Raw genomic sequence first — 12,344 nt, 5'->3', positions numbered from 1 at the left:
TGGTATTGGAGCTAATCACGGATGGATTTGTGTCAATAATAGAGAGAATCCATTTCGACTATTGTTACAGTTGTGATCACCGAATTATATGAAAGATGTCAACAAAATATAGATACTAAAGATATTTAGTGGAATGTTACCTGGGTTTCAGCACCTAAGTTACAGGGAAAGGTTGAATAAGTTAGGAGTTTATTCTTTGGAGAGAAGAAGGTTGAGGAGGGGGCGGACTTGATAGAGGTATTTAAATTTCTGAGGGGGATAGAGGTGACGTGGTTAGGCGTTTTCCATTGAGAGTAGCGGGGATTCAAACAAGAGGACATGAGCTAAGAGTTAGGGGGCAAAATTTAGGGGTAACACGAGGGGGAATTTCTTTACTCAGAGTGTGGTAGCTGTTTGGAACGAGCTTCCAGTAGAAGTGGTAGATGAAGATGGTAGTGCTAGTCATAAAAAATCAATAGGTATATGGACAGGAAAGGAATGGAGGGTTATGGGCTGAGTGCAGGGCTTTGGGACTAGGTGAGATTAAGTGTTCGGCACGGACTAGAAGGAACGAGATGGCCTGTTTCCGTGCTCTAATTGTTATAGGGTTAACCTCAAACTCCATGACGCAAAAGCCTTCACAGAACACATCAGCTCGGTGGATGAAAACGTTAAATTTACACCGGACGCGTCGAGAACAATGGACTGCCTTTTTCAGACTGTGGAGTCCTTATCAAAGGAAATGGACATCTGGATATTGAAGTTCACAGGAAACCAACACAGACAGATCACCATCTACGGTTTGACTCTGATCACCCATGAGAACATAATTGTGGGTTATCAGAACACGACATCACCGGGCCGAGTGTTAGCCCATCAATATTACAGCTAAAGTCAGGGAGCGCAGGTATTTGACAGAAGCCTTGAAGGCGAGCGGCTACCCGGACTGGCCCTTCGTCAAGACAGCAACAACAAAAATAAACAGTAGTGACGTCAGCCCAGCAGACAGCCGGAAGGAGCAAAGCAAACGGAAAAATAGAGTCTTGCCATACGAAGCTGGAGCTTCAGAGAAATTCAGAAGTGTTTTCAACAACCACCCCTCCTTCTCCACTCCCTCTCCCTCCATCCCACACCCTTCTCTTTCTCACCGTCCCTATATAACTTTTTCAACCATCTACCTCTCCCTATATCTCTGTGACCTCTCTCTAACTCCTGCTATCACGTTGACTGTCCTGTTCTCTCCCTCCCCAGCTCGTTCCGTCTCTCTACTCTCTCTATCCCTCTGCCTTTCCACCTCACTGCATTCCTCACTCTTCCCTCTTCCTTTCTCCCCTATCCATTCAACACACCTTTCTCTTCCCTCTCTCTCCCATTCCCACAGAATTTTCTCCTGACGGAAATCTGACGGCTCGATCACACCTCCCGGGGTCAGAGACAGAGTGACGCCTCTCAAGACGGCCCCATCACACGCTCCCGGTGTCAGACACTGTGTTAAGGTCCATGCACCCTGAAATATCACACATTTAACAGGGTCAAATTCAGTGTGCAGCTCCGTTCACACCGACCCATCATACACTCCCGGGGTCAGACACAGAGTGAATCTCCCTCCACACCGTCCCATCACACATTCCCGGGGTCAGACACAGAGTGACGCTCCCGCCACACCGTCCCATCCCACACTTCAAGGGCCAGACACCAGGTGGCGCTTCGTCCGCACCGTCCAATCACACAATCCGTGGGCCAGACCCTCAGTGAAGTTCCCTTCGCTCTCTGCCATAATACGGTAACGGGGTCAGAAACTCTGCGAATCCCTTTCTCTCTGACCATTCTCTCCTCTCACCAATCCTAAGCATTTCCGCGTTCCTGTCGTCTTGCATTCTGTGTCTGTTTCAGAGATGGTATATGTGTGTGACCGGAAGCAGCGCAGAAGGAAAAGGGGGAGAAGGAGGGCATTGAAGATGTGTTGAGGTTGCAGTTACTGACAGGAAACCGTGTTGAACCACACGACCGGTCTGTCCAGATGGAAACGCAGAGAGGCTCAGCCCGAGAGATCGATATCAGATGGTGAGGAGGAAGTGTAACACGGGACGTCAGCTCCAACCCTATTCTCCCCACAATTCCCTGTAATCACAGAGCAGAAAGCGTTTTGGATGCGAGAGGGTAGTAATGGAGACGGTGGGGCTATTGGAGATGAGGTCGGCAACGGGAAATGGGCATCGGGGAGGGAGGGCATGGCAGAGAAGGGGAGGGGTGTAGATCCCACAATGTCGCAAAAACAAAGGGGTTGTTTGTGGACTATAAGCGGACTGGAGACAGACTGAGCTCTGTTGCCATCAATGGAATTGCGGTTGAGAGGTGACCAGCTTTACGTTCCTCGGCATTTACATCACCGAGGATCTAACGCGGACTGTACATACCAGCTGTACGGTGAATAATGAACAACAGCGCCTCTTACACCTCGGACAGTAGACGAAGTTTGGTATGGGTCCCCGAAACATTGGAACTTTCCACAGGGACACAATGGAGAGCATCCAGAGTGGATACATCACTGCCTGGTATGGGAATCTTATCCCCTCAATCGCAGGACTCTTCAGAGAGCGGTGTGGACAGCCCAGCGCATCTGTAGATGTGAACTTCCCAGGATTCAGAACATTTACAGAGAGAGGTGTGTAAAAGGGGCGTGAAGGATTTTCGCGGTCCCGATTCACCCCAACAACCAACCGTTCCAGCTGCTAACATCCGAGATCGTGTAGCACAGCAAAAAAAACACAGGACCAACATGATCCGTCTCAGCGCCTTCCGTCAGGCCGTCAGACTGATTCATTCACGCTGATACAACTGAATTTCTAAGTTATATTGACAGTCCTGTTGTACTTAATGTTTCTTAGAAATTGCTATAAATTGCACATTCCACGTTTAGACGTAACATAAAGATTTTATGACCCAATAGGCCAAATAGTTTAATTCTGCCTCTCTATCCTATGATCGGATTTCAAGATCCTATGTTACTGTGTTTCAACATCTCGGATGATCTGCACTGGGCATGTAACCGCGAAGGAAGTATCTTCATCGGCAGGCATCTTGGATTCGGAACCTCCATTCCCCCGAGTGTGGTCAGCTGTTACCTTCCCTTTATGATTCAGACTGCCAGTTATTGCCTGTCAACATTCCTTCATGGAATGTCTGCCGGTGACGGGCTCGCGCCGATCACACAGTGCAAAACCGTAGGAGATCCGTTTCTATGACTACTGTTTGTGATTTTATCTTTGGATTTCATCACTGTGGTCTTGTTTATTTCGAGTCCGAACTGGAGTGTATTCTAGACTCTACTCGGCCCTTGCCTTCTCCACCATCCATATCTCTCTCGGGACAGAGGGGATTGCAAGGTTAGGGGTTTGAGGGGATGTGGTCTGTCATTCAAGACTCGCGAATTTCTCGGGATCTACTGTGGGGAGCGCTCTGACTTGTCGCATCGCCGCCTGGTGTGGAGGCTGCAACGCAGAGGGTCGCCAGAGGCTGCAGAAGGTTCCAGGCTCAGCCAACCCCATCACGGGCACAACCCTCCCCTCCATCGAGGACATGTTCAAGCAGGAATGCCTCGAGAAGACCGCATCCATCAGCGAGGACCCCCTCCCGCCGAGAAATGCTCTATGCTCATCGGTACCATCGGGAGGTGGTACAGGAGCCTGAAAACTCAGCAATTTACAAGCAGTTGCTGCCCCTCCGCCATCAGATTGCAAACGCTCCCTGAAACACTCCCTCGGTATTCACCTTCATTGCAGTATTTATTAGTTTTCCCAATTCGCGTTAATTTTACATCATTGCAGCGTGCTGACGTCACGTTGAAGTTGTACATGACGTCGGTGAGACCCCGCTTGGAGGGCGGTGTTCAGTTCTGGTCTGCCTCCTGTACGAAAGATGACACGGATGTGGGAAGAGTGCAGGGGGAGATGAACGAGGATGCTGCCGGGACTACAGGATCTGGATTATGGAGAGAAGGCAAGAAGGATGGGCTTTGTTCCTTGGAGCGTGGCTAGGAAGCCTGGAGAAGCACAGGTAGGGTGAATGCGCAGTGTCTTTTCCCCTAGGTTGGGGAATTGAGAGGCAGAGTCCTCAGAATTGAGAAAGAATGTGTGGAGAGAACGGAGAGAGGAGAGGCAGATAATGGGGTCTGAGGGGAAAGGGACGTGTTCAAAGGGAATGAATTAGGGAGAAGAAGGGGGAATTGAGAAAAGGAGCGGAAAGTGGGAGTAAATGGGGGGATGGGAAGAGTGGGGCAGAGAGGGGAGGTGTGGACCAAAGGAGAGAGGAAGAGTGGCGTGAGAGAACGGGGTTGCGAGTATTGGAGGAGTCTGAGCAGCGGAGGAGAGGGTGTGAGGGGATGAAAGGATGTGTGAGTAACAGTGCAGTAGATTGAATGGGGAGAAGTGGGATGTAGTCACTTGATTCAAATCGGCCCGACAGTCTGTTGACAGAGACCTTTGATCTCTTCAGGAATATCCTGGTATAAACGTGCCGACTTTTCACAGATGAAAATGTATGTACTGTTACAACTGTAGCTCTGTGAATGCAAGTTGCATTCTCTGCAGGTGTGCCATTTAAAGAACATCTTGTACAGAAGATCAGGGGACACAGTCCTATCAAAGAGAGGTAGACAATTTCAGAAACAGAAAAACAGTTCCAGCAAGTAACCGGAGACCGTCGCCAAACCAATCCCACGAATCTGAGCTCTCCCCACAGACTTCTGTCAGCCTCTGATCTAATCCCATGATACCGCACTCTCCCCACAGACTTCTGTCAGCCTCTGAACTAATCTCATGATACCGTGCTCTCCCCACAGACTTCTGTCAGCCTCTGAACTAATCTCATGATACCGCGCTCTCCCCACAGCCCCTAGTCAGCCTCTGAACTACTCCCATGATACCGCGCTCTCCCCACAGCCCCTAGTCAGCCTCTGAACTAGTCTCATGATACCGCGCTCTCCCCACAGCCCCTAGTCAGCCTCTGAACTACTCCCATGATACCGCGCTCTCCCCACAGCCACGAGTCAGCCTCTGAACTAACCTCATGATACAGTTCTCTGCCCACAGCCCCTAGTCAGCCTCTGAAATAATCCCATGGTACCGTACTCTCCCCACAGTCCCTAGTCAGTCTCTGAACTAATCTCATGATACCGCGATCTCCCCACAGCCACTTGTCAGCCTCTGAACTACTCCCATGATACCGCGCTCTCCCCACAGCCTTTTGTCAGCCACAAAATTAATCTCATGATACCGCACACTCCGCACGGACCCTCGTCAGCCTCTGATCTAATCTCATGATACAGCGCACTCCCCACAGCCCCTAGTCAGCTTCCGAACTAATCCCATGATACCACACTCTCCCCACAGTCCCTAGTCAGCCTCTAAACTAATCTCATACCGCACTCTCCCCACAGTCCCAGATCAGCCTCTGAACTACTCCCATGATACCGCGCTCTCCCCACAGCCCCTAGTCAGCCTCTGAACTAGTCTCATGATATCGCGCTCTCCCCACAGCCCCTAGTCAGCCTCTGAACTACTCCCATGATACCGCGCTCTCCCCACAGCCCCGAGTCAGCCTCTGAACTAACCTCATGATACAGTTCTCTGCCCACAGCCCCTAGTCAGCCTCTGAAATAATCCCATGGTACCGTACTCTCCCCACAGTCCCTAGTCAGTCTCTGAACTAATCTCATGATACCGCGCTCTCTCCACAGCCACTTGTCAGCCTCTGAACTACTCCCATGATACCGCGCTCTCCCCACAGCCTTTTGTCAGCCACAAAATTAATCTCATGATACCGCACACTCCGCACAGACCCTCGTCAGCCTCTGATCTAATCTCATGATACAGCGCACTCCCCACAGCCCCTAGTCAGCTTCCGAACTAATCCCATGATACCACACTCTCCCCACAGCCCCTAGTCAGCCTCTAACCTAATCTCATGATACCGCGCTCTCCCCACAGACCCTAGTCAGCCTCTAAACTAATCTCATACCGCACTCTCCCCACAGTCCCAGATCAGCCTCTGAACTAATCCCATGATACCGCGCTCTCCCCACAGCCGCATGTCGCCTCTGTACTTACCTCATGATACCGTGCTCTCCCCACAGCCCCTATTCAGCCTCTGAACTAATCTCATGATACCGCGGTCTCTCCACAGCCCCTACTCAGCCTCTGAACTAATCCCATGATACCGCGGGGCAGTTCCCAAATCAATCCCGACTACCCTGCATCCTTCAACAAGCTAGACCCACTGTTCCAGTCTTTGTCCGCGGCCCTCTGTCAGTCTCCAAAGGTAAATCCCACCCCTATTCACTCCCCACGGCCTCGTGCCGCTCCCACACCACGGACCTGTAACAGTCCAAACCTCACCCGTCTCTGCATTTTCCAATCCAGTAAGTTCTGAATCGAGTGACGATAGAGATGGACACAAAATCCTGTGAAATTAAATCCCTTCGATTAATGTGCATGCAACGTCCTGGGAAATGTTTCACTGCTAATGTAATAGTTTCTCTGTAGCAGCAGTGATTTTGTGTTATGACGAGAGATAACGGGGGTTTGGAATGTGCGGTGTCCCATGACTGGAGATGTTTTCTTTCCTGTGAGCCCGAGAGCGAGGGACTCGCGTGTATTTGTACGGCAGAAGATGGAGAGAGAAGATGCCAGAACGGGGTAATCGTAGACTGCAGGCCAGAGCGGACTTGGAATGGGGTCGGGAGTGGATCACGCCCGGGGGAAATCGATGGAGAACGGACGGACGGGAAAACAGTGAGCTCCCAGGAGCGCATTGGACTGTTTCGTTAAAATGAGTCCAATTTCCCTTTGTTTTCTGCACTGACCCTGTAGTCAAATGAAGAATCATAAAGCCCAGTCGTTTAATTGCAAATGGTGAACTGCTCGTTATTTCATGGGATTGATTTGTAACCGGGCAACACATCCACACAAACGTGATTTCTCAGTTTGACCGGGCCGGAGGCAATATCATCCCACGACCCTCAAAGGCATACTGGTCGAACCTGTCTCCAAGTCTGACCACGAGAAACTTGAAGAGATGGGACACAGATGAATTCTGAGATGTGACGGTGTGGAGGGAAATTCACTCTATGTCTGACCCCGGGAGTGTGTGATGGGACGCTGTAGAGGGAAATTCACTCTTTGTCTGACCCCGGCAGTGTGAGATGGGACGCTGTAGAGGGAGATTAACTCTGTGTCTAACCCCAGAAGCGTGGGATTGGACGGTGTGTAGGGAGCTTCACTCTGTGTATCACCTCGGGTGTGTATGCTGGGACGCTGTGGAGGGAGATGTTCTCTGTGTATGACCCCCTGAGTGTCTGATGTAATGGTGTGGAGGGAGATTCACTCTGTTTCTAACCCCGGGAGTGTGTGATGGGACGCTGTGTGGGGAGATGCACTCTGAGTCTGAACCCGGGAGTCTGTGATGGGACGGTGTGGAGTGAGATTCACTCTGTGTCTGACCCCGGGAGTGTGAGATGGGACGGTGTGGAGGGAGATTCACTCTGTCTCTGACCCCCTGAGTGTTTGATGTGACGGTGTGGGGGAGATTCACTCTGTTTCTAACCCTGGGAGTGCGTGATGGGACGCTGTGTCGAGAGATTCACTCTGTGTCTGAACCCGGGAGTCTGTGATGGGACGGTGTGGAGGGAGATTCACTCTGAGTCTGAACCCGGGAGTGTGTGATGGGACGATGTGGAGTGAGATTCACTCTGTGTCTGACCGCGGGAGTGTGAGATGGGACGGTGTGGAGTGAGATTCACTCTGTGTCTGACCGCGGGAGTGTGAGATGGGACGGTGTGGAGGGAGATTCACTCTGTGTCTGACCGCGGGAGTGTGAGATGGGACGGTGTGGAGTGAGATTCACTCTGTGTCTGACCGCGGGAGTGTGAGATGGGACGGTGTGGAGGGAGATTCACTCTGTGTCTAACCCCTGGAGCCTGCTATGGGGCGGTGTGGAATAATTCGATCTATTCGGGAGACAGTTACCTCTTCCTCGGGTGAATTTATTTCGAGGAGCCTTGCATCAAGGTTCGAACAGTGTTCCCTCGCTCCATTATAAGGCTTCTCCAAGGAAGATATGAAATAACACCGATTCTCGTTTTCGATCCAGTTCGGAGGACATGTCTGCTCTGCAAAACAGTAACAAAAAATAAATAAAAGAACTGTATCTTCCTCCCTAACAGCCATTGCAAAAGTTCAACCTCCCTCCACAACTTCCCATCCAGGATTCAGACAGCAGGTGTCGCTGCTTTCAGTCCTTCCCATCACAGACACCTGGGGTCAGATACAGAGTGAAACTCTCTCCAGACCGTCCCATCACACACTGCGGGAGCGGACAAACACAGAATGGAACTCCCTCCAGAATACCCCAATACTCCCGTCCGTGATAAGATCGAAAATGAATCACTCTCTGCTTCATCCCGCAAGCACACTCCCGTTGTCAGGCACAGTATGATACTCCTTCTAGCCGGTGACATCACACAACACAAGGGGTCAGAAAACGACAGGCAGTCCCTCCGCACCGTCCTGTCACGGAGTTATCTGACACAGAGCGGAACACCAACCAGGCACGCGTCACCGTTCCCGGTGTCAGACAAACACATAACGCCCCCCGCCCCCACCAAAGGCACTCACCCACCCTCCCATCCCGCAATAGCTTCTCATCACAGGTAACTGTGTCAAACACAGAGTCCCATCATATACACACGGGGTGAGACACCGATTTAAGACACCTTCTGATCACACATTAACACCGTCAGACGCAGACTGAATCTCTCTCTCCACGGACCCATCACACACTTCAGGCTTCTGACGTGGGGAGAAGCTCCCTGCACACCCATTTTATACGCTTCAGGTGTCAGAAGTGTGGTGAAGCTCCCGTCCCCACTGACCCATCACACACTCCGGCAGTGAGACACACAGTTTTTCTCCCTTTAATAAACCTCGTCACGCACTGCCTGGGTCAGACACGGAGTGGATCTCTCCCTCCGTGGCTTCATCACACCCTCCAGCGTTCAAACCTGTAGTTAAAATTCCTGCACACCGTCCCGTCACACATTTCCGGGGTCAGATTCTCCCTGTCACTCTTTTCAAACAGTGCAGTCTCATCGCACACACCTGGGATCAGGTACAGAGTGAGTCTCCCTCCACATCGCCCCTCACTCACTCCCTGGGTAACACACACAGTGAAGTTCCCTTTACACCGTCCAATTACTCACTCCCGGATTCAGACACAGAGTGAAGCCCCCTCTGCACTGTTTTGTCACGCTCTCCCAGCTTCAGTTTGAAGCTCTCTCTCCACGTTGCCATAACACACTTCAGGGGTCAGACATGGGGTGAATCTCTCTGGGCAGTGTCCCATCACACAATCCCGCTGTCAGACACAGAGTGAAGATGGATCCACACTGTCCCATCAGACATTCCCGGAGTAAGTCATAGAGTGAATCTGTAATGTTACGTCTCACAATCCCGTGGTCAGACACAGAATGAATCCACCTCCACAACGTCCCATCACACTCTCGTGGATTCAGTGATAGAGTGAAACTTACTACACACAGCCCCATCACGTACTCACTGGGTCAAACACAGAGTGAATAACCTTCCATACCATCATTTCACACACTGCCAATGCCAAGTACAGAGTGACGCTTCCTCTCTCCATGCCTGCCCTGTGATGAGGAGCGGGTGAAAGAGGGGGATCGTGCCTCACCTTTTCTGCTGGTCAACAATTCACAGATTTGAGCCTTGGTTTCGTTGACAGATCTGTACTTCGTTTCCATCTCAGTGAACTGGTGACCGAGATCGCTGTGCCTTCGTTTAAGATCGGAGAGATTAAAGTTGAGCGCAGAGAGATTGTTGAGACACATTCTCTGGGTGAAATGCAAGTGGGAAATTTCCGATATCTTGGATTGAAGGGTTGAGTTTAACTCATTGCAGTTTTGGTCGGTGGTGATCTCTGACTGACGAATCTGTGGTACTGAGAGAGATGGTGAAGGATGTTTAGAGTTTATAGTCACACGTGACTCAGCGTCACACTGAGGAGCGGGTCACAGAGAGTGTGGTGTCAGTGTCACGGTGAACGGTGTCACAGTGAAGGATGTGCTGGTGGAACAGTGAGAGGCGTCGGCGCCACCCGAGGGGTTATCAATGTCCTGGTGAAGGTTGTCTTGTTGTTACAGTGGGTCTGTGTCAGTATCGTAGTGATAATCGATTCCCTGTCCGAGTTGCTGTGAGGAACGTGTCTGTGTCACTGTGATAGGAGTTTCTGTGCCCATGCGAGAGGGGTACCGGGTCACAATGAAGTGTATGTCGATGACAAGGCGAGGAAGATGTCAGAGTGAGGGAAATGCTGGAGTGAGGTGTCTGGCAGTGTCACGGTGTGTGGAGTATCGGTGTAATGTGTGGGCGCTGGTCTCATTGTGATGAGAGTGTCTGTGTCACCGTGAGAGGCATGTCATGTCCACGGTGTGTGTCCGATTGTCACGTTGAGGTGTGTGTCATTGTGATTGAGAGGACTAAATCAGTGTCATTGGGAATTTATGAGTCGGTATCACGGTAAGGGTCTTGCCTATGTCAGGGTGAGGTGTTTGCAATTGCCTCAAAGTTAATTTAGATTTGATTTTAACTCGTGGACTGATAGTCGACAATGGCGTTGGGTCCGGTTCATCTCCTGATTTTCTTCCCAAAGGAGTTTGTAGCTTCGGTCAGAGGTGATCTGAGATGGTGAAGGGTGTTTGGCGTTTATAGTGCGTCAGCGTCAGCGTCAAGCTACTGAGCGGGTCACGGAGAGTGGTGCGTCAGGGTCACGATGAAGGGTGCGGTGGCACTGCGAGGGCCGTTGGACCACCGTGAGCTACGTGTCTGAGAGAATATATTAGGTTACGAGCGAGGTTTTTGTTGGTCTCACGATGGGGGTTGCGTCACTATCGCAGTGATAGTTGTTTCCCGTCACAGCGAATCGGTGCTTCAGTGAAAGACGTGTAAATGTCATTGTGATATGTGTTTCTGGGTCCATGTGAGAGGTGTACCGGGTCACATTGCGGTGTATCTCTATGCCCCGCTGAGAGATATATCGGGGTCACAGTGCAAGGATTGACGGTGTTGCAGGAAGAGACTCGTCGGTGTCATAGAGTTTGGTGAATTGGTGTGACATTAGGAAAAATGTTTCACCTCCACACGTCCCATCACACTCTACTGGATCCGGTGATAGTGTGAAACTACCACCACGCAGCCTCATCACACACTCACTGGGTCAAACACAGAGTGAATCTCCCTCCATACCATCTCTTCACACACTCCTGATGACAAGCACAGAGTGCCGCTTCCTCTCTCCATGCCTGCCCTGTGATGAGGAGCGGGTGAAAGAGAGGGATGATGCCTCACCTCTTCTGCTGGTCAACAATTCACAGATTTGAGCCTTGGTTTCGTTGACAGATCTGTACTTCGTTTCCATCTCAGTGAACTGGTGACGGAGATCGCTGTTCATTCGTTTAAGTTCGGACAGATTTGAGTTGAGCGCAGAGAGATTCTTGAGACAGGTTCTCTGGGAGAGATCCAGGTGGGAATTCTCCGTTATCTTGGATTGAAGGGTTGAGTTTAACTCCTTGCAGTTTCGGTCGGAGGTGATCTCTGACTGACGAATCTGTGATACTGAGAGAGATGGTGAAGGATGTATTGCGTTTGCAGTGACACGTGAGTCAGCGTCACACTACATTGTGATTGGTGTTTCAGGGTCCATGTGAGAGGTGTAACGGGTCACATCGCGGTGTATCTCTAAGTCACGCTGAGACATATGTCGGGGTCACAGTGCCGGGTTTCACGGTGTTGCAGTGAGAGACGCGACTGTGTCATAGTGTTTGGTGAATCGGTGTGACATTAGGAAAAATGTCGATGTCACGGTGAGTGTTGTGTCTTTGTGACGATGAGGGTTAAATCGGTGTTTCGGTAGAGTGGCTTTTGCTGTCCTGAGAAGAGATGAGTCGGTTTCAAAGTGATGAACGTGTCTGCGTCACAGTGAGGGACGCTTCAGCACCACGTCGGGAGGCGTATCAGCGTTACGTTGAATCGTACTTCCGTTAGGTTGTGTTGTTGGCATCAGGTTGAGGGATATATCGGTAAAATGTTGAGGGATGTGTTGTTGGGGGTTGTGTCGGTGACACGGTGAGGCCTGAGTCGTAGTCATTCAGAGAGACCCGCCAGTGCCACAGTGAGGTGTGTGTTGACATCACTGTGAAGGGTGCTTCCGGGAAATGTTGGGAATGTGTCGCTGTTACAGTGGCCATTTTTATTCTCTGCGGTTTGGTCGTTGCGACCGAATTGAAACTCACC

The 12,344-nt window shown here is 50.8% G+C and overlaps 1 protein-coding gene across 1 annotated transcript; it reads right to left on the bottom strand.

Moving 5' to 3' along the window:
* Positions 1-4,426: 4,426 nt before the first annotated feature.
* LOC132387504 (C-type lectin domain family 9 member A-like) lies at positions 4,427-9,883 on the bottom strand. Its single transcript, XM_059959873.1, has 4 exons — positions 9,727-9,883; positions 8,004-8,146; positions 6,375-6,439; positions 4,427-4,616 (listed from the first exon to the last, which is right to left on the bottom strand). Exons 1-4 carry the CDS (start codon positions 9,881-9,883, stop codon positions 4,427-4,429), a joined length of 555 nt encoding a protein of 184 aa, XP_059815856.1.
* Between the last annotated feature and the right edge of the window lie 2,461 nt (positions 9,884-12,344).

Source organism: Hypanus sabinus, unplaced genomic scaffold (genome assembly GCF_030144855.1).
Source record: "Hypanus sabinus isolate sHypSab1 unplaced genomic scaffold, sHypSab1.hap1 scaffold_1921, whole genome shotgun sequence".
Lineage (NCBI taxonomy): Eukaryota > Metazoa > Chordata > Chondrichthyes > Myliobatiformes > Dasyatidae > Hypanus > Hypanus sabinus.
Note: the sequence above shows the minus strand (reverse complement) of the source record. Positions and strands in the feature narration are given on the sequence as shown.